Source organism: Phaethon aethereus (assembly GCF_964289735.1).
Source record: "Phaethon aethereus genome assembly, chromosome: 1".
NCBI classification, from domain to species: Eukaryota; Metazoa; Chordata; class Aves; order Phaethontiformes; family Phaethontidae; genus Phaethon; species Phaethon aethereus.
Genome location: NC_138575.1, coordinates 199,669,715 through 199,691,448, shown reverse-complemented (window position 1 = coordinate 199,691,448; position 21,734 = coordinate 199,669,715). Strand labels below are relative to the sequence as shown.

At 45.9% G+C, this 21,734-nt stretch overlaps 2 protein-coding genes across 2 annotated transcripts; one reads left to right on the top strand and one right to left on the bottom strand.

Moving 5' to 3' along the window:
* Positions 1-3,290: 3,290 nt before the first annotated feature.
* On the top strand, positions 3,291-20,084 carry GTF3A (general transcription factor IIIA; the record flags this gene model as incomplete). The annotated part of the gene is given in 12 exon segments (XM_082000665.1): positions 3,291-3,461; positions 3,839-3,939; positions 4,443-4,539; positions 4,703-4,791; positions 5,726-5,799; positions 7,032-7,115; positions 7,509-7,738; positions 7,840-7,899; positions 8,158-8,266; positions 19,724-19,746; positions 19,750-19,912; positions 19,915-20,084. Coding segments are annotated over 12 exon segments (1,251 nt in total). The 3' UTR covers positions 19,965-20,084.
* Positions 10,314-13,638, bottom strand: MTIF3 (mitochondrial translational initiation factor 3; the record flags this gene model as incomplete). The annotated part of the gene is made up of 3 exons (XM_082009564.1): positions 10,314-10,526; positions 11,865-12,010; positions 13,176-13,638. 3 exons carry the CDS (start codon positions 13,636-13,638, stop codon positions 10,314-10,316), a joined length of 822 nt encoding a protein of 273 aa, XP_081865690.1.
* Positions 20,085-21,734: the final 1,650 nt, after the last annotated feature.

Here is a 21,734-nt window from a genome sequence, read left to right as displayed (position 1 = left end):
TGAGACCTTACTGCAGCCTGCCAGTACCTGAAGGGAGCCTACAAGAAAGCTGGAAAGGCACATTTTACAAGGGCATGTAGTGACAGAAGGGGTAATGGCTTTAAACTGAAAGAGGGTAAATTTAGATTAGCTATAAGGAAGAAATTGTTTACTATGAGAGTGATGAGGCACTGGAACAGGTTGCCCAGAGAAGTGGTGGATGCCCCATCCCTGGAAGTGTTCAAGGCCAGGTTGGATGGGGCTTTGAGCAACCTGGTCTGGTGGAAGGTGTCCCTGTCCATGGCAGGAGGGTTGGAACTAATGATCTTTAAGGTCCCTTCCAACCCAAACCATTCTATGAGTCTATGAACTACCTCCGTTTTCTGGGGGGTTTTGCTCCTTTTCAGCTTACAGATTATTAAATATATGAGTAGAAGTGGGGACCTTGTGTTGGAAATGTACACCTTCAGACTTATCTTTCTCCATTGCATATGTTTACCTCTCAGAAGGTTTACCTTCCACCTCCCACAGTGGAAAATGATAAGATCAAGTCTGAAATGGAACCCACTGCTCTTTCCAACTCTACTAGGACTCTTCAAAATTCTCCCTCTGTAGCTACCTCAGAAGACGTCAACAATACAACACAGTCAGAATCCCTCAGGCCTGGAGTCATCCCCTATTCATATATTTCCCAAATTTGATTAAAATTGATTAAAATTCCCTCTGCTGAAATCTCTACCTGGCATTGCATAGAGCAAAACCTATGTGATGAATATTTGTTCTCTGTGTACCAGTAGTGATATTTTCCAAAGTTTTCTCCCTTGCATGCTATTTCCTCACCTGTGTTAGAGAGGCCTGAGGCAACGTCATGTTTTTACAGGTGAAGTCTCAAAAAGGAATATTTGTAACTTCTTTTTTAAATTTCAGGTCTGTTTTTTATTGCAATTCTGAGACAAAAAAAAAAAAAAGTAGCAACTTTTTCTTCTAAATGTTTTGGTTAGCATTTGTTAAAAGCTGAGGTTTTTTCAGACTGACTTCCCTTCCGAAAATAAGGTGATTTCTTGTCATTGCTTGTCTGACTGATTGATTCAGCCCTCCCCTTAATAATGCTACTGATCAGCGAGATAAGAGACATCCCCCAGGACCACGGAGATCTGCTTCTGGCCCGGCATGAGCTCCTCGCTCTGCCCAGCAGCTTCCCTCCCCACCACGTGCTGTGCACAGCTGTTAGCTACCCCATACTTCCGCACTCCGGCCATCTCACTTCATCTGTCCCTTCCCCTGTCCAGCCCCCAAAGGCTTGATTCCTGCTCCTTATTCCCCCATCTTTCCCCTCCCATTTCCCTAGCCTGCTCCAAGCACCGCCATCTGCTTAGGCTTTCCCAGCTCTCAGGACACATATGGAGAAGAAGGAATGGGAGTTTTCCCACAGGCATCGTTCCCCAGTCACTGTCCTGTTCCAGCTTTCTCCCTCTGTCCCTCATTCTGTGGGGATAATTGCAGCAAATGGGGAGTATCTCCTAAAATAAAGCTCAGGTGACAACTCAAATAGTGCAAAGCAGAGCAGATGATGTGATCATGTGATGATCAATGATTTGGATGAGGGGATCCAGTGCTCCCTCAGTAAGGTTGCAGACGACACCAAGTTGGGTGGGAGTGTTGATCTGCTGGAGGGTAGGAGGGCTCTGCAGAGGGATCTGGACAGGCTGGATCGATGGGCAGAGGACAACTGTATGAGGTTTAATAAGGCCAAGTGCAGGGTCCCGCACTTTGGTCACAACAACCCCCTGCAACGCTACAGGCTTGGTGAGGAGTAGCTGGAGAGCTGCCCAGCGAAAAAGGACCTGGGCGTGCTGGTTGAATATGAGCCAGCAGTGTGCCCATGTGGCCAAGAAGGCCAACAGCGTCCTGGCCTGTATCAGCAATAGTGTGGCCAGCAGGAGTAGGGAAGTGATTGTGCCCCTGTAGTTGGCACTGGTGAGGCCGCACCTTGAATCCTGTGTTCAGTTTTGGGCCCCTCACTACAAGAAGGACGTTGAGGTGCTGAGAAGTGCAACAAAGCTGGTGAGGGGTCTGGAGCACAAGTCTTAAGGAGGAGCAGCTGAGGGAACTGGGGATGTTTAGCCTGGAGAAAAGGAGGCTCAAGAGAGATCTTACCGCTCTCTACCACTACCTGACAGGTTGTAGCGAGGTGGGTGTTGGTCTCTTCTCTGAAGTAACTAGTGATAAGACAAGAGGAAATGGCCTCAAGTTGTGCCAGCGGAGGTTTAGTTTGGGTATCAGGAAAAAATTTTTCACTGAAAGGGCCGCCCAGCATTGGAACAGGCTGCCCAAGGAGGTGGTTGAGTCACCATCCCTGCAGGTATTTAAAAGACGTGTAGATGTGGTGCTTAGGGACATGGTTTAGTGGTGGACTTGGCAGTGCTAGGTTAACAGTTGGACTTGACGATCTTAGAGGTCTTTTCCAAACTAAACAATTCTATGGTATCTCAACACGGCAAGTCAGGTACCAAGGAGGTGCTGCGCAAGGTATTGGAGCCCCTCAGCGAAATGCACTCCCATATCCTCTTCCCCGAGCTGTGACCACAGGCAGCCTGGGGACACAGCATGACCACAGGCCAGGGTGACAGATCGCCACAGCTGTGGGATCCTGGACAGCAGAGACACCTCAATCTGGGCTGCAAATGCCTGAATTTTGGGGCAGGTGTTAGGGAGTGCGCAGCAGAAGTTGATGTCTTGGTCTAAGGAGCATCATGCAGACCCTTCCTCTCCCCTTGCAAGGCAGGGACTCAAACCAAAACTGCCTGAAAAGACCTTGCCCCAGGACATGACCTGGCACCAGCAAAATCCATGCAGTGCTACTTGGGGAGGCATCAGAGTCCACCTGTCCCCCAAACCCCCAAAGGGCTGCTCTGTGGAAGGATCAAGTCTCCTCTGGCGTGTGGGAGGACTCTGTACCAAGCAGCCATGGGGGACTGTGTCTAGCGCATGAGGAAATGGAGAATGCACCACGGTCCTCGGCTGCTTTCAGGACCACGCACTCAGGTCAGGACGACGTGGCCCTGAGCACCACACACAGCCCCTTAGCGGACGGCGGATCAGACAGGATCACGAGCGCCGTGCCACAACGGGGAACGGCAGCCGCGGCCTTGCCGGCGCAGCCAGCTGCGGCGCGCAACGGGACGGCGCCGTCCTCCGCTCCCGCCAGACCGCGCATGCGCCCGCTCGGCGCCCCGGCCCCTGCGGCTGGCGCGGGGACGGGAGGCGGGAGGGGACACTCTCTGCGCGGGGCCGGTCACGTGCTCTCCCGCATGGCGGGGGAGCGGGCGGCGGGGAGCGCGCGCGCGTCCTCACCCGGCGGCGGCGGCGGCGGCGGGAGCGCGCTCCCCGCCCGCCCGTTCATCTGCTCCTTTCCCGGTTGCGATGCCACCTTCAACAAGGCCTGGAGGCTGGACGCCCACCTCTGCCGGCACACGGGCGAGGTGAGCCGGGCCGGCCGGCAGCGCAGCGGTGGCCTGAGGGAGCAGCGACGGTGGCGGGTGGCGGGGAGGCTCCCGCTTGGGCCTCGGCGCCTGCGGCGGAGAGAGGTGTTCCGTGACTGAGGGGAGGGGCGCCGCGCCGGGGCCCGGCAAGCGGGTGGCAGCCCGGGCCGCTCGGGGCCGGCGCTGCCCCGGGCCCTGCTGGCGTTGGCCCACGCGGAGGGATGGGGCAGCCAGCCTGGGGTCCCCAGAGCACCGTGGGGGGATGCGTGGGTTGTGTCTGAAACACCGCCGGGGCATCCTGCTGAAGGCGGCCGCCTGCGGACAGCCGAGCCCCTGGGGTGCAGTTTGTCGTCCCTGAACACTCCCCTCTCTCTCAGAGGCCGTACGTTTGCGATTACGAAGGCTGCGGTAAAGGTTTCACGAGAGATTTCCACCGCGCTCGACACCTTCTTACGCACACTGGGGAAAAGCCGTTTGAGTAAGGCCAAATTTTTTACTCCTTAAAATGGATTATGCTTGTCCTTATGGAGATGAAGGGGAGTTAAAACTGCTGCGTGGGTGGTGCCGTAATAGTGTGCGCACAGGGGGAGACACGGGGACCCTCCCTAGCCTAAAACCTCCTGTCTAGCAGTGATCCATAATAGGTGGTTAAAGGGATGGACAGATCTCTCCCTACCATATAGAATTAAAAGAAGGAAGGGCAGTTATCTCCTATTACTTAGCCCTTAATAGCTGCATGTCATGGACTAAGAGCCAGGAATTCCTACGTGTTTTATTAAAAATCTCACCTGATACGTTTTTCTGTGGCTTTTGATTGTACCTTAGCCTCTGGCTTTTTGTGTCTTTAAAGCAAATTTATATATTTGGGTTGTGACTTTCAGTTATTCTTTGTGTATTCCTCTTGTGCAACAGTTTGTGTATCTGCCTAGGAAACAAACCACTGTTTGAGAGTGATAATAAGAAAATGCAGTTCATTTGTAGGTGCACAGCTGATGGATGCAATCAGAAATTTGGAATAAAATCAAATTTAAAGAAGCACATTGAGCGCAAGCATGAAAATCAGCAAAAGCAATACGTGGTGAGTACATTACCTTTGATACTGTAAAGTAGAGGCTAAACAAGCTCCTTGTTATTATGCTATATTTGTATGAGTTCAAATACTGTGATTGGGATTTCAGCAAACACATGTGGACTGGGCTGTCATTATTTGTCCTCTAATGATAACTTAATTTCTTAAATAGTGCAACTTTGAAGGCTGTAACAAGTCTTTCAGGAAACATCAACAACTTAAAGTTCACCAATGTCACCACACCAATGAACTTCCCTTCAAGTAGGTGGATAATTTTAATAATGAACTTTATCAATTCCATTTTAACACTGTAGATGAAAACAGGTGCCTTTTCTCAGCCTTTTCATTGAAGTGGCATTTAAAAAAAAAGGCATGAATTTGTAGTCATGGCTGCAAGTACATTTCTTGTACTAGTCCTCTGCTCACTTGTCTTATTTTTGAGCAACAGTCTTGGTGTTCTGTAACTTCAGCGTTCCAGACATTTTCTTAGGATTTATTACAGGTTCACAGGAAAAAATAAACAAACAAAGTTTTTTGAGTTCACACAGTCTGAAATACAAGCATAAGCTTGCACTGTAATGAAAAATGCAGCTACCTCTGTTTTACAGTAAAAAGCAGTGACTTGGCTAACACTGAAGTGAGTAGTAGCTTAAACAAGGTGAGAGGCTTGGAGACCAGTCTGAGAAGCTGTACGTTGCAACTCCATTATTTACATGACACATCAGTACAGATCTGATGAAAGCAAAGTTTATTCTTGTATTTCTTACAGGTGGAACACACTTTGCAGGAGTGGTCCCCTTAAGTGCACTGGTATGGCTGGGTGACAGGCACAAAAACACTGTCAGTGCTCTGCTGCTGTTCTGACTGCTAGATCTGTACAAGCCATTTAAACCCTCCACTTTCTATCTCTCTGTTATGTTTGAAGAGCCTAATGTGTAGGGATGATATGAGGCTTACTTCCTTAGCTAAAACTTAACTTGCCATGTATGTGGAAATCATACTATAGTTTTAACTCTTGAGGAGATCACAGTCTTCTATTAGAAACATATTATGGAATTTACTGCAACAGGGCAGGAGGGGGACAGAACAGATCTCTAGGTGAGGGAAAAGTTGGATTATTTTGTCCACTTTAATTGTTCTTGACTTAAAGAACAAAAAATATGCAGATGCAGTGAAAAGTGTACTTTATACCTAGATGTCATAATGAAGGATGTGGAAAGTACTTTTCTACTCCAAGTCGACTAAAGCGGCATGAGAAGACACATGAAGGTAATACAGTTTTTCTTCTTGCGTCAGTTATGTTCTAGCAAACGAAAAAGGACTTCTTCCAGTATAGAGAGTATGCAGGGATGTATGACAAGACAGGAAAGTATTCTGGGCCTAGTGATCCAGACAGACAAAACAAGAACCTCTGTTTTGAATAGTCAAATGGGGTACAATTGCAAGGCATTGCAGTGTTCAGTTAGTGTATGTGTGGCAGGCTGAACAGAGCTCAGGATTCCTTCAGCCATTTCTTCTCTTAATGTGTTTCCTTGTCAGTAATCCATCTTCTGGAGATGGGATAATGGTTAAGGTACTAGCCTAGACTTCCAGATCAGTTGCCGGTTCTGCCACAAATTTGCTATGGAGCCTTGGCAAAACCATATAGGCTTGAATTTTTTAAGTTGTTAATGTACCTATGTGAAAGGTACTTAAATGGAATCATCAGGAGGTGGTCATGTATGTTTGAGCTAATCCTGCTATAGCCCTGTCCATTCTTTCAGTACTATTGACAGCTAACCTGCTTTCCAGTGCTAGGAAAAAAAACAAACCCAAGGGACTAGGAAGAGTATACAAAAAGCTGCAATTCGTACCGCATTCGTTTCTTAAGACAGGGACTTGTTCATAATTGTTTGACCTTTCCGGTCCTGGGTTTTAAATAGTATTGACTTTCTGTGGTTTGTTTAAAAACCGTCCTGTCTGCTTGATAAAATGGTAGAGTGTCTTTAGATTCTTGAATATTACTGTACAGTCAAGATCTTACTTTTTAATATGTAATACAAATATTGATACATATTCTTACAGGTATTTTCATCTATTTGAGTTAGTGTGTGGCTGGTGAGGAAGTAGTTTTACTGAAGCAAGGAGAGAGAGAGTTTCATAAAATCATTTAGGTTGGAAAGGACCACTGGAGGTCATCTGCTCAAACTCCCTGCTCAAGGTGGGGACAGTTAGACCAGGTTGCCTAGGGCTGCATCTAGTCAGGTTTTGGATGTGTCCTGGGTTAGGGATTCCATGGCCTCTCTGGACAACTTGTGTCAGTGGTACAAGGTTTCTTCCTTAAATCTGTTGGTATTTTCTCATATTCTAATTTATGTTCATTGCCTTTCATCCCATCACCATGCGGTATGGGAGGAGAGGAGGAATACCAGCCTTTAATTTTCAAGTGAAAGCAGAGTTCTCCTTTGTAAAACTGGACGATGTTTGCCAGAACTTCTGTGATTGAACATTTGCCCTAACAGGCTATGCATGCAAGAAGGAAAATTGCTCATACACTGGAAAAACTTGGACGGAGCTTCTGAAACATAACAAAGAAAGTCATACAGGTAAACTCCAAATTCTTTTTTGACAAATAGGAAACAAACTGCTAATTTGAAGAGGAGTCCTTGCTGAACTCATTTCATCAACTTGTCATTGTGTCTAGACAAACTTGCTTACTAAGACTTTGTCGGTAAACTGGTTGTCACTCTGGCTAGACCTTTAACTGAGGAAAATGCTACTCAGTATACTAACTTTGCTTTATGATCCAGTTAACAAGAAACTGTATAATGTACAATTTCAGATCTGGATAATTCATACTACATTATTCTCTTCCAGTCTCCCGAGTTCCTTGCATTTCATGTGGACTTTAGCACTGTTCTAGAGGACTACTAGGGTTTGATTCTGAGCTCCTGTAAGAAAATGTTAATTTTTATTCTGCCTGTCTCTATCCCACTCAGAGCCGATAGTTTGTAGTGAGTGTTACAAAACTTTTAAACGGAAAGATTACCTTAAGCAGCATCAAAAAACACATGCTGTGGAGAGGGAAGTCTACCGATGCCCGAGAGATGGATGTGGGAGAACTTACACAACTGTATTTAACCTTCAAAGCCATATCCTCTCTTTTCATGAGGAGAAAAAACCATTCTCTTGTGATTATCCAGGCTGTGGAAGAGTATTTGCAATGAAGGTATGTATTTTTATACTGTTCTGATCTGAATTGCATAATGTGAAATTATAAACCTAACTCCCCAACTCTTTTTTTTTTTCTCCTGTTCTTTGTAACTGTAGCAGAGCCTAGCAAGGCACACAGTTGTACATGATCCTGAAAAAAGAAAGCTGAACTTGAAAGTAAGTTATACTCTTGAAAAAGTCCCCTAAGCCATACCCTGTCACTTCAGACGAGGGTAAATATTGCATGTGTTAGAATGTGACTTCAAGCAGGAAAACAGGCCAGCTGTCTACTTGATTTGGGAGATTCTTAATTTCCGAAGCTCCTTTAAATAATCCAGTACTGGCCTATTCACTGATTTCTTCTTTCCCCACCACATTAGTAGTCTTTGCTCCATAGATATGTTAAGTTGCTAATTCTGGATTTACTTCTGCCAGGCAAAGCGTTCTCGTCCTAAGAGGAGCTTAGCTTCTCGTCTGAGCGGCTACATTCCTCCTAAAAGGCAGCCAGGAAAGGATGCGGATGTGACAGAAAGCAAGACAATGGATAAGCACATGGAAAATCATAAAATCATAGAATCATAGAATCATTAAAGTTGGAAAAGACCTTTAAGATCATCAAGTCCAACCATCAACCCAACACCACCATGCCCACTAAACCATGTCCTGAAGTGGCACGTCCACACGTTTTTTGAACACTTCCAGAGATGGTGACTCCACCACCTCCCTGGGCAGCCTGTTCCAATGCTTGACCACTCTCTCAGTAAAGACATTTTTCCTAAAACCTAGTCTAAACCTCCCCTGGCACAACTTAAGGCCATTTCCTCTCGTCCTATCGCTGGTTATTTGGGAGAAGAGACCAACACCCTCGTCGCCACAACCCCTTTCAGGTAGTTGTAGAGAGCGCTAAGGTCTCCCCTCAGCCTCCTCTTCTCCAGACTAAACAACCCCAGTTCCCTCAGCCGCTCCTCATAAGACTTGTGCTCCAGACCCCTCACCAGCTTTGCTGCCCTTCTCTGGACACGCTCCAGCACCTCAACATCCTTCTTGTAGTGAGGGGCCCAAAACTGAACACAGTATTTGAGGTGCGGCCTCACCAGGGCCGAGTACAGGGGCACAATCACTTCCCTACTCCTGCTGGCCACACTATTTCTGATACAGGCCAGGATGCTGTTGGCCTTGGCCACGTGGGCACCCTGCTGGCTCATATTCAGCCGGCTGTCAACCAGCACCCCCAGGTCCTTTTCTGCCAGGCAGCTCTCCAGCTACTCCTCACCAAGCCTGTAGCATTGCATGGGGTTGTTGTGACCCAAGTGCAGGACTCTTTAATAAAGGGCTTAATTAATTAAAGGCATTAATAAGTGCGTGGCCTTATTAAATCTCATACAGTTGACCTCAGCCCATCGATCCAGCCTGTCCAGATCCCTCTGCAGAGCCCTCCTACCCTCCAGCAGATCAACACTCCCACCCAACTTGGTGTCATCTGCAGCCTTACTGAGGGAGCACTGGATCCCCTCATCCAGATCATCGATAAAGATACTGAACAAGACTGGCCCAAATACTGAGCCCTGGGGAACACTGCTTATGAGCGGCCATCAACTGGATTTAACTCCATTCACCACAACTCTCTGGGCTCATCTGTCCAGCCAGTTCTTTACCCAGTGAACAGTAAACCTGTCTAACCCATGAGCCACCAGTCTTTCCAGGACAATGCTGTGGGAGATGCTGTTAAAGGCTTTACTGAAGTCCAGGTAGACAATATCCACAGCCTTTCCCTCATCCACTAGGCAGGTCACCTGTTCATAGAAGGAGATCAGGTTGGTCAAGCAGGATCTGTCCTTCATGAACCCATGCTGGCTGGGCCTGATCCCTTGGTTGTCCTGCACATGGCTTGTGAGCAACCTCAAGATGAACCACTCCATGATCTTCCCCGGTACCGAGGTCAGGCTGACAGGCTCGTAGTTCCCGGGATCCTTCTTCTGGCCTTTCTTGTAGATGGGCGTCACATGGGCAAGCCTCCAGTCTTCTGGAATCTCACCTGTTAACCAGGACTGCTGATAAACGATGGAGAGCGGCTTGGCAAGCTCCTCCACCAGCTCCCTCAGCACTCTTGGGTGGATCCCATCAGGCCCGATAGACTTGCGGGTGTCTAGGTGGCATAGGAGGTTCTTAACTGCTTCCTCCTGGATTATGAGGAGTATATTCTGCTCTCCATCCCTGTCTCCCAGCTCAGGGGGCTGAATACCCTGAGGATACCTGCTCTGGCTCTTACAGACTGAGGCAAAGAAGGTATTAAGTAACTCAGCCTTTTCCTCATCCTTGGTGACATTCCCCCCCACATCCAATAAAGGATGGAGATTCTCCTTGGCTCTCTTTTTGTTGTTAATATATTTATACAGACATTTTTTGTTATCCCTTATGGCCGTGGCTATAATGAAATACCAACTGTTGAAATTCTGACTGCAGTAAAGGTTAACTGAGACAACATTCATCATTGAATGACCAGTGCAAAGCTCAACAATAATTTTATTAAGTTTATAGTTCGTGTTTTTTTCTAAATAAGAAGTTAATATTGTTTATACCTCTTCATAAAGTCACTGATGCAACTCATTTGACTTCACATCTTCATTTTCATCTTTCTTTACTGTACTGGTTTTCTGTTTTTCCATCTTGTGGTATGCTTTCAACTCCTTGTCAGACATGTGTCTCAAAATACAGGTACTCACTCCTTCTCTAGTAACTTTTGGCTTGGAAAGATAAGTGGCTTTCTCAGACACAGTCTCCAAAATCTGATCGAAAAGCATGAACTAAGGAGAAGGAGAAAAATACGACTGAATGCACAAACAGGTGGAAAAATACTTGAGGCTTTCTTGTAATAATGCAATGTCCTGCTCATGGTTTAGCTATTAGCTGAAACAAGCTAGTTACTAGTCCTGGTTTGAGCAGTTCAGCTTGTCCTTTCCGAACCATTTGTTCTTTACACATAAGCAGGTTTAGGAAAGGCACCAGAGGGATTAAGTCATTTCCTAACACTTGGATTAAATTCCTGACTTATCCCATTTTGCTGTTTAAAGGTGTTTGTGAAAGTGGACTGCATCCGACTCCTCCACACCCTCCTCTTCCACTAGATTTGGGTACATTATTATGGAGCTTTCCTCTTAAGGGGCAGTATTGTTCTAAGGTTAGCAGAACGTGGTAGTATTGAACTGCGCGATACAGTGCATTCATGTAACAAGCTGAACTCTTAAGCTCATAATTAAGCTTTTAAATTTAAGGACAACCTACATCTGGACTGTGTCATGAAATGTTCTGCTCCCTCCCATATCCAGTTCTTCCTCTTGCTACCCTTTCCCTGTGAATTCACCTTCCTATGAAAAGTTTTGTTCTGTTTGGAGTGATATCACATTTTTTCCATCAATTTAGTGGAGAGAACCATCAATGAAACCTAATTCATGACACACATTAAAAGGAAAAATAAATCTTACATGGAATCTTTATGGAAAAGCCATTTGTGCAAATAACAATGAAGACAAGTCTGAACGCCCTGCAATTATGCTAGTAAGTTGCCACCAGCTCTGTAACATCTTTATAGAATGTTTACCTTGCCAGTCTTGAAACACCATTTCAGTAGTTTTTCACACAGCACTGGGCAGGTAACATTAGCCACAGTTGCACACATGCATCTTCAGAAGAACAGTTACGTTATTGAAATAATCCAGCTAAAATACAGCAGAATTTTTTAAAACCTTAAAAAATTTTTTTAAAAACTTAAAAACCTGTTAAACTTTTCCGTAAGTAAGCTGGCTTAAGGCATAGACAGGAAAATTTCACCAGCCCAGTTAATAAGGTGGTGCTGCAGAGGAGTAGGATCTGCTCAGACTCTTGTCGAAGCCGGTATTACAACTGCGTTCTTAAGAAAGCATGGTATTTGAATTGTCGCTGTGGGATTACTTTTCTAGAACTGCAGTGCTTGAACAGATGGAGCCTAAGGTGGGGCAACCGTTACTCTCATGGGACCTAGACCTTCACTTACTTTAGCAGGACATGATCTATCAAAAAAACATGGCGGTACTAACTAGGGGATGTTAACACAAGTACAGCTGTTTAATGAAATTGATTGGTCCAACTTTCAGGAGTCCACTTACCATGTCTGTCTTGTTATCCTTTGCTTGCCGGATGGTAACTTTAACATGGTATTTCTTTTCAATCCACTGTGCTATCTGTTTAGTCTTGGTCTCTAAGTCGTTCTTGGCAATAGCTGAAGAAAAGGATAACTCCTTCTGAACCATCCCTGTTCAAAACAGAACTAAAACTGTGTTGGCTTAACATCTGACAAATCTGTATTGGTTGCTCTCTTTGAACAGCTTATGGTGTTTTGTCTGCTTAACTCCCTTCCCCCATGCTGCTTTCTCACACTGAGTGCATGTTTGAGGCATACAGGGAAGTCTCTTCAGGGTCAGAAGGCTTAAAAGTATTTTTATTTTTATTACAGTTCATACCACCCACAATACAGGTCTAACAAAGATAAACAGGTAAGCATTGGATCTAGAATTAAAGACTTAGGGTGACTTAGGGTGCAAATTCCTACGTTCTGCACATAGCATAGCTGAATGTAAAAGCTTTGAAGTTGGATAGCTCTTCATCGCGAGCCCATTTTCATGAATAAAGTGCAATATTCAGCTGGTAGTATAATGCCTTGTAATATATTTGAACAATTCGTAGTCTTCCTCCTTAAAGATTCTCTAAAGTAGTTACCATTTGAATAATCTTTTTTGTAGTTTCTTGAACAGAAAAACTCACTACCACAATAGTGCTCTCCTCTAAAATCGGAACTCTACCTAAAGCACAGATAACTTCGTTAGCCTGAGGATCAGAAGAGGATAAAAGATCAGATACCTTTTCTAAAATCTCTTTGCCAAACTCTGTTAAACTGCTGGAGCAGGCTGACTTAAGAAAAAACACTGAAAAGTGTTCAATATTGAAAATGTTGTTCTCTGACTCTGTACAAGAAAGGACTCAAGGCTTTGTCTTCCTAGAAGCAAGGCAAGAAAGAGAATGTTTCATGTCTACTGTTGACAAAATTATGTAATTATATTGGTGTATTTGGTGTTCAGTTTGTAAAAACTGCATGTTAGTTTAGGTCTTAGAAGAGAGAAATTCAGTGAGTCTCACGGAACCAGAGTCTAGTCGTATTCACTTAAATAAAAATAGACTTTTAAAAAAAGCCAGCAGATGCCAAAATAGTAAATCCTGAGAATGCAATATAGAATGCTTCTCTGTGGAAGACCATACTAATCCAAAATTTTATTTTCACCACTGCAAATCCTTAACAGTGTGGACTACAGTGACATTGCTTTGGATTTACACAAATGCAAGTAAGAGGATTTCATCTGCTGAAACCACTTTTAATGCAGCATTTTTCAAAATGCTCAGTGTTGTGTCAACAACGTACGTACCTGATTTTGGACTTGCTTTTTTCTTCTCTGCACGTTTAAGCTGTTCTTCATGAATCTGCTGCCCAGTCATTAGTCTGTATACAGGAGGTTCTGCATTTTCATGAAGGAGAACTAGTTTCAGGTCTTGTTGATCCATAAGTTTGAGAGCCTCTGCTCGGTGCATATTTCCCAAGCTCTCTCCATCCTGGCTGATTACATGCAAAATCCGATAGGGAATTCTTCGCCCAACACTTCCAAATGCTGCTTTCCTTTTTGGTTCCTTGTGAGATTTTTCAGCTGTACAAAATGGTTGACTAAGTCCAAACAGAGTTGACTTTCTAGGGTCAGGTACCACCATCCAGAATGGAGAAAAGACCCTCTTTTGTGGTGTTTGTGTCAGAAGAGTTCCAAATAATCTTCTTGCATATCTATTCCCATTTCCGGTTGCTTGACATAAAAGTTTCATCACACAAAAGGCAGTCATTCTGAGGAAGCAGGGAAGAAGAAAAAACAAGTTACCCCATCAGTCAGATTCCACTAGTTATATTAGAAAGACTTTACTCCAGCTGAGTAAACCCTTGTCCTTAAAACTACTCTTTCAAAAAGATGAATGGTGTAACTATACAGAAGGAGCAATCGACAGTAATTTTACAGTAATGGAGGGCTTTAACCCAGAGGGAAAATCTGACAGGAACAAAATTTATGAAGAGTTGATGTTATCTTCAGTATTTTAAAATTTGAGCCTGAACTCCTTTAAAGAATCCAGTACTTCTAGTTCATTTCTCCTCACAAGAGTATCTATTCTTACACTGCTTTTCTGTGTATAGAGTGAGTAGTTAAGAGGGAGAATTTGCTGTCAAATACAAAGGCATGTCACACTTGCAGTATTTTCAGTCCAGATTTTTTTCATGAAGTATCTAACACTAGGACTTTCTTCATGGTTCCAGTACTCTTCTTTGGAAAGTGTTTCATTTAAGCTGTATTAATTCAGAACCACCCTAATCACGTAGTGAATGAAGTGGCAATTTGTGCAACGTCTGTCAGCAGCTATCCCAATATCTACAGCCTCATTCTTCTGTTTTATAAGGTTTTTGAATTTCAAAGCCTTGACCGACTATACAGAGTGAGACTACCATGCAAAATCTTCACCTTGGCATTAAAACATGATGAAGTAACCATTACTATACTTGAAAATATTGTTTATCCCAGGGTTGAAAACTCCTCTATTGCTAGCATGCAACTTCCTTCTCATAGCACTCCCAAATTATGTATTTTTCCCAATTTTCCAGATGTCATTTTGTGGAAGTAATCCAGCTAGTTACTTGGTCTTATATGGATTAAGCACTAATGTTATTTCAGTAACGTTAAAAAAAAAAGTGTCTTCACTGTCTTTTAAGCACAAGTTCCACAGATTCAAACATGCTTCAAAGTGAAAATAGTGCCTTAATTTTAAAGCTATTTTTAAAGCTATTTAAAGTATCGATTGACTTTCCCAGGTTTTCACAAACATTAAATTTAGGGTGGCACATTCCTATTTATAGTGAGCTGATTTTTTCCCAGTTATCAAAACTATTTACATTTCTTACATACAGAAAGCACACACCTAAGTACCATTTCACCAGAACCATCTAATAAAAACACCGATAATGATATTTTTCTTCTTCTTGAATGATGAAAAAAGTTTTCGGGGGAAAAAAAGAGAAAAATAGAGACACAGATAAGACTTGCCTGCAATACACGGACTGGAAAATAAGCAACTGATTCATATGCCTAAAATCCCCACTCTGCAAATTAAAATTTAAATACATTGTTACAGGCATCTGTCCTGCCATGGTACTTATGAAGCTATAAATGTTCAAAACAAGCCTCAAAACAAAACAGTTCTTAAAATTTGAAGACCACATGAAACTGATCTTTGAGACATTTCTTCCATTGTATTTTTTTCACCATTCTTCCCTCATTCATGGAATTCCCCCAGTAATTTTGGTGCACCCGACCATTACTTGCACTTTCTTCAAAACTTCAGAAAATGGCCATTTTTTAACAACTGCAAAAACTTTAGAAATAAAGAGCAAACTGTGGAGTATTATCTGCAGTTCTGGTATTCCATGTTTAAAAAGCAGCAAGCACAGGAAAAGCCAAAGATGATACAGGAAACCAGAAATGGGTCATACCAGAGGAGTTGGCAAGAGCATGACTTCTTTTGCCTAGGAAGGAATGTGACTCCACTCTATAAAAATATACATATAGGTATGTGTGACATTGTGTAAACATGTATCCATGAGTGCTCCCTCAGTAAGTTTGCAGCTGACACCAAGTTGGGCAGTAGTGTTGATCTGCTGGAGGGCAGGAGGGCTCTGCAGAGGGATCTGGACAGGCTGGATCGATGGGCTGAGGTCAACTGTATGAGGTTTAATAAGGCCACGCACTTATTAATGCCTTTAATTAATTAAGCCCTTTAATAAAGAGTCCTGCACTTGGGTCACAACAACCCCATGCAATGCTACAGGCTAGGCAAGGAGTAGCTGGAGAGCTGCCTGGCAGAAAAGGGACCTGGGGGTGCTGGTTGACAGCCGGCTGAACATGAGCCAGCAGTGTGCCCAGGTGGCCAAGAAGGCCAACAGCGTCCTGGCCTGTATCAGAAATAGTGAGGCCAGCAGGAGTAGGGAAGTGATTGTGCCCCTGTACTCGGCCCTGGTGAGGCCGCACCTTGAATACTGTGGTTTTGGACCCCTCACTACAAGAAGGACGTTGAGGTGCTGGAGCGTGTCCAGAGAAGGGCAACGAAGCTGGTGAGGGGTCTGGAGCACAAGTCTTATGAGGAGCGGCTGAGGGAACTGGGGTTGTTCAGTCTGGAGAAGAGGAGGCTGAGGGGAGACCTTAGCGCTCTCTACAACTACCTGAAAGGGGGTTGTGGCGACGAGGGCGCTGGTCTCTTCTCCCAACTAACTAGTGATAGGACAAGAGGAAATGGCCTCAAGTTGCGCCAGGGGAGGTTTAGATTGGACATTAGGAAAAATTTCTTCACTGAGGAGGTGGTCAGGCTGCCCAGGGAGGTGGTGGAGTCGCCATCTCTGGAAGTGTTCAAAAAATGTGTGGATGTGGCGCTTCAAGACATGGTTTAGGGAACATGGTGGCACTGGATTAATGGTTGGACTTGATGATCTTGAAGGTCCTTTCCAACCTTAGTGATTCTGTGATTCTGTGATTCTGTGATGGAGAAGGTGCAATCAATCAGCAAGGATAAGGAACTATTTCTAATTCTAAGCAATGTTCATAGAATCATAGAAGAGTTTGGGTTGGAAGGGACCCTTTAAGGTCATCTAGTCCAACCCCCCTGCAATGAGCAGGGACATCTTCAACTTGATCAGGTTGCTCAGAGCCCCGTCCAACCTGACCTTGAATGTTCCCAGGGATGGGGCATCTACCACCTCTCTGGGAAACCTGTGCCAGTGGTTCACCACCCTCATTGTGAAAAATTTCCTCCTTATATCTAGTCTAAATCTACCCTGTTTTAGTATAAAACCATTACCCCTTGTCCTATCACTATGTGCTCTTGTAAAATATCCCTTTCCAGCTTGGTTATAGGCTCCTTTCAGGTACTGGCAGGCTGCAACAAAGTCTCCCCGGACCCTTCTCTTCTCCAGGGTGAAAAACCTCAACTCTCTCAGCCTGTCCTCACAGGACAGGTGTTCCATCCCTCTGATCATTTTCATGGCCTCCTCTGGACCTGCTGCAACAGGTCCATGTTCTTCCTCTGCTGGGCAATGTTAGCCCAGGAACAAAAGAACCTGCTTGTGAAGAAACTTAGTTTGTAAACGGGGACAGTTGGGAGCCTGGGACAGACTTTTAGATTTTAGCAGTAGGGCCAAAGCTGATACAAACCGCTTGAAGATGGTACTGGATCATTTCATGAACAGGGCAGTCTGACTCAGCGATGTGCTATATAGCAGGACCCTGAACTGAGCTAGCCACAGGGCACAGAAGAGAAATACCAGGATAATTCACAGCAAAGTCTAAAAAGAGCTGGGAGGGTGATGGTCCCTTCCTGCCTTGGGCTCTGCCTCTGCCGAGCCCAGCCCAGAACCACGGCCCCAGGGAAACGCAGCTTTTTCTCGGCTTTGGCGATGGCCCTACAACTAAACATCCACTGCCAACACACAAGTATCTTCATGCACCATCAGCACAGCCACACAAAAGCCAAGAAGTCCTTAATGTTAAAATGGTTTCATAAACCAGCTGCGGATCAGGCACTGCAGACTTACAGAATCCAGGTATCACTGATATGGTATAATGAAATTTCTCTTGCATTCGCATGAACCTGGCTTGCTTTTGTCAGTTACTGACTTGTAAAACTAGTATCACAGCAATGGAATAATAGTTTATTTTAAAGACATGTTAGTCTTGCTCCACTAAACACGTTTTTGCCTTCGTTCTTCTTCATTCTTTGTTGCTATTGAAATCTACTGTATCCTGCTTTACATGAGGGGAAAGAAAATGTCTCTTAACAGAAGGATTTTTCTTCCTATAGTACGGCACGTAAGCGCATTCTGCTTTGGGTATTTCTGTCACTCTCACAGACCACGTATTAGCAAGGGCAGCTGGCTTCGCTGGGAGCTTTAATGAGCGGGAACCGCAGCCAACGCCGCTGTCCCCGCACTCGCAGGACGTGTTTCGCTGCACGCGTGACCGCGTCAGTGCCCGCAGCTACGCGCAGTTGCTACGGCAACGGTTGTAAACACAGGCCGAAAACACGCCGTTTTAACTTGATACCTGGATTTGTGCGTGGGTGCGTAACGCGACCGTGCCCCGCCGCGTTTCTGCGTTCCCGGGTGTGCGCGGCGGGGAGGTCACGCTGCGGATGCCTGCGGTGCGACCGCCCGTCTGCGCGGCAACCGGTGACCTGGGGCCGGGCGGTGCGTGGGGCCGCCGGCGGCCCCGCTGACCGGAGCCCGCCCGGACTCCCGCGGCCGGCCCGCATCGCCCTCCCTCCGCGCTGGGCGGCTCTTACCTGCCGGCCGGGCCGAGCCGGGCCGAGCCGCCGGCCCCGACCCGCCGCAGCAGCCGAGAGACCGGCCTAGGCCAGCAAGAAGGCGGAGACAGCTCCGCCTCTCCCCCTTCCTCTTCCTCCATTTCCTCCTCCTCTTCCCCTTCCTTCGCCTTCTCTGGGCGGAGGAGGGGTGCGCGCGCGCGCACAGGCAGGCGTGTGTCTGCGCGTACGGCTGCGCGCGGGGACGGGTGCGCGCCCCCGCGTGTCGGTGCGAGCCGGGCGCACTCCCGTGCAACGCCCTCGCCTACAAGCTGCGCCTGCGTGGTCGCTGCCCCTCTGCCCACCAGTGTGCGTGGCCGTCTGCCTCCCCACGCCTGTGTGCGTGTGTCTGTGCTCACCTGCTTGCAGGTGTAATGGCTACGCGGGTGTGGCTGTGCGTGCCTTCGCCTGTGGGCATTCACTGGGTGTAGCTGCTGGCCTGCCTGTACGCCTGCCCGTCCGGGCCTGCGCGTCGCACATGCCGTGGGTGTATGCAGGGGTGTTTCTGCGTGCGGCAGTTTGTGTGTATAGAGAGTTTCTGCCTCTTTATGGGTGCATGCACTCATCTGGGTATCTGCGCATCCCGCTTGCCGCGTTCACCGGTTTCTGTGCTGCTGCATGTGCGTGGCGTGTCTGGTTCTGCACCTACGGGGGGGGCCGGTTGCCTGTGGGCGTGAGGAACGCTGCTGGGAGATGGTTCTGTGCTCAGTGGGCCTCCCAGGAAGGCTGGTGAAGGCTGTGAGCGGAGGGGGTGCGCGTGCCGCGCCCTTCACGTGCATGTTACGTGTCGAGGCCGTGTACCCAAGTCGCCGCAGTACCTGGCTGCGCACCGTAATACGTCACACCGTAATACGTCACCCCATTTTACTCCACCCGTACGACTGTGCGCCTGCCGCTGTGACCGAATATGCAGTGGCGTGGGCTTGCGTCGCACGCTGGGATTGCCAGGAGCGTGTGTTGTGTCAGCTGCGCAGCTTGCTGTGCGTGTGCGTGCGTGCAAGGTGTGGGTGCTGCGTGGTAAGAGATGTGTCTGCAGGGGTCAGTAGCGTGTGTGCTTGTGGCATTGTGCGAGTCGGTCTGAAAGCTTGGTGGGTGTTTGGGTTTGTTGAACTTGGCTGGCTGCTCTGCCGTAGGTTTGCAGGTTCCTTCTTCCAATCTGGAGATAGAAAACATTGCCTTTGAAAGAGAAGCCGAAATTCATGTACACACCTTAGGTCCCCGGCTGTAAGTAAACCACAAAATGAGTAAAACACAAAACAGGGTGAGAATTTGCTGTCTGTGGAGAACAGCTTTTCAGGAGTCTGAGGTGTTTGTGTCTATTGGGGGATGCTGCTTGGCCAGCCAGGCTGTGTCTGAGAACCACTCTCGGGCTGAAATTGTGCTCGTATTTAGAATTTGGTGCAAAGTGAAGCCATAGGACGCAGCTGGGAGGGGTCCTTGTCCACTGTCTTTCCTGCTTGAAAAAATCAGGACTTGTTAGCTTATTTGCTCTGGGCCACAACTAAGTGACTCTTCTTTCCTCTGCCCCTTTGCTGCTCAGGAAGAAGAAATGCAATGAAAATCTGAGCTTCCTCTTTTGGTTTGAAAGCTTTCTATTCTGCTTTCTATTCTGTGGTCTTAGAATGGTTTAATTCCATGTGCTGTTGTTTTGGTACAAGTCATTTCGATACACGTGTGCAAAAAAGTCTGTCATTGCTTTGTGCTCTCCATCTTCACAGAAGACATCGTATGGCAATTGCGTGCGAAACCAGAAAACTTCACCAAATCAGTTCACAGTCTGAATTTCATTCGTACCACCTTATTCTCATTAAAACTCCTTGCCTGCAGTAACGAATATGGAAAAATGCCATTAACAGAATTAGCTAAGTAGATGGTGAGTTGTGCTAACAGCCTGGCTGACAACTGTAGCTTCACCTATTCTATGCAAATAGCGCCTGTTTTTTCCATCCTGCTTTTTTGTTCATGTCTTGAACAAAAATTTCTTGCCTTTGCAGTTGTAAGCTCTTTGGGGACAGGGATTGCCATCGCTTATATCAGTAGAGTGCCTAAGAAAAAAACGGATCTCAATTTGATGCTCTTGAATCATAAATTGTTGAAATTCTACAGTATCCACTTGTGGAGAGTGAAATATTCTGCCATAAGAAAATACGAGACAAAAATGGTTTTTACTACTCTTTTCATGGTCTGGAAATCAAGGGTGGGATTTGAATAACCATGAAGGGAAGTTTTGGCTAGAGCTGGATGCTGGAGAGATTTTTTTTTCCCCATCCTCAGCTCTGCAATATGCGTTAGAGGAGAGCTTGTCAGTGGCCCAGCTTGCAGTTAGCGACTATCGCGTCTCTGAGAACCATCCTTATAAGACAGATAATTTTCAGCAATATTAGTAGGACCAATAAAGCTAATAATCTTCTTCACTGGGATAAAAACTGCCTGCATGAAAGCAAGGTACTCTGGAGCATATAACTTGCATTCCTTCTCTCTTCTCTTTATTTAATTCTGTTAAGTTTAAACTTGATGTTTGTTTTACTTCATGCCTTTCTAATTAAATTTAGCGTGCCAAGACATAGCAGCCTTCTTGTGCTGTTTGTCCTCAGTTAACTTGATCTTTCTGTTGGTTCGTTGTACCCTTTCTCCTTTTTTTTTGTCTCATGTCTGTTTACACTGTAATTGTCCAGGGGCTGTGTTTTTATATGTGCCTGTCACAGTGCAACTGCAGTATTAATAATAACTTTCCCCCTTCTATTTTGCCTGATGCACGTCATCCTCTGCCCACCCCGACAATACTCTCAGTCACTTATTTGTCTTTTAATTCCTAAATCTGCATCTGTCTCTTTTTTTCCATTTGATATTTAGGTTTCCCAAGCTGTTTAGCAAAGTTGTTGTTTTCACTTTATTATTTTTTGTGCCAAATCAAGGCCTGTTCTGCTAGACCTGGTGCCAAACTGTAATTCATGCCCCAGAGAATTTAAAATGCAAATATATGAGAAGGGGGAAGGATGGCGGATGGAGAGATTTCTCTCCCTCATACATGAACAGTGTAACAATCTGCCAGTGTGGATGTTATTAATGTTATTAATTAATGCGAGACTCAAGACGCCACTGGGAAGCTTCCTCCGCATTCACAGCCGATCTGTGGGGGAGACAGATTTCTTTGATTGTCCCCGGAGGATATCGGAACCTGATTCCAGCCCTTCAGCGTTTCAGGTTGATCTTCCTCTGAAGCTATTCGTTCTGGGTACAGTAAGCTGCTTGTAATGCCCAGCAGAGAGTGAGAATGCCCTTAGCTGGATGACAAAGTCCTCACCTGGAGACCCAAGCCTCTAGTTTGTTTTCATTCAAACTCTATCATTTGTTTTGTGGGAGGAGGAATCGAGCTGCTGAAGTGCCTTACACCTGCAAGGAGCTCATACCTGCTGGCTCTGGGTGGAGGATGGGTCTTGCTTTGGCCCATGGTGAACATCTTGCTACTTTCTTAACCGGAGCTCAATATCTAGTCCAGTATCAATAGCTCAATATCTAGTCCAAAATATTTCAAGTACCAAACAAGGTCA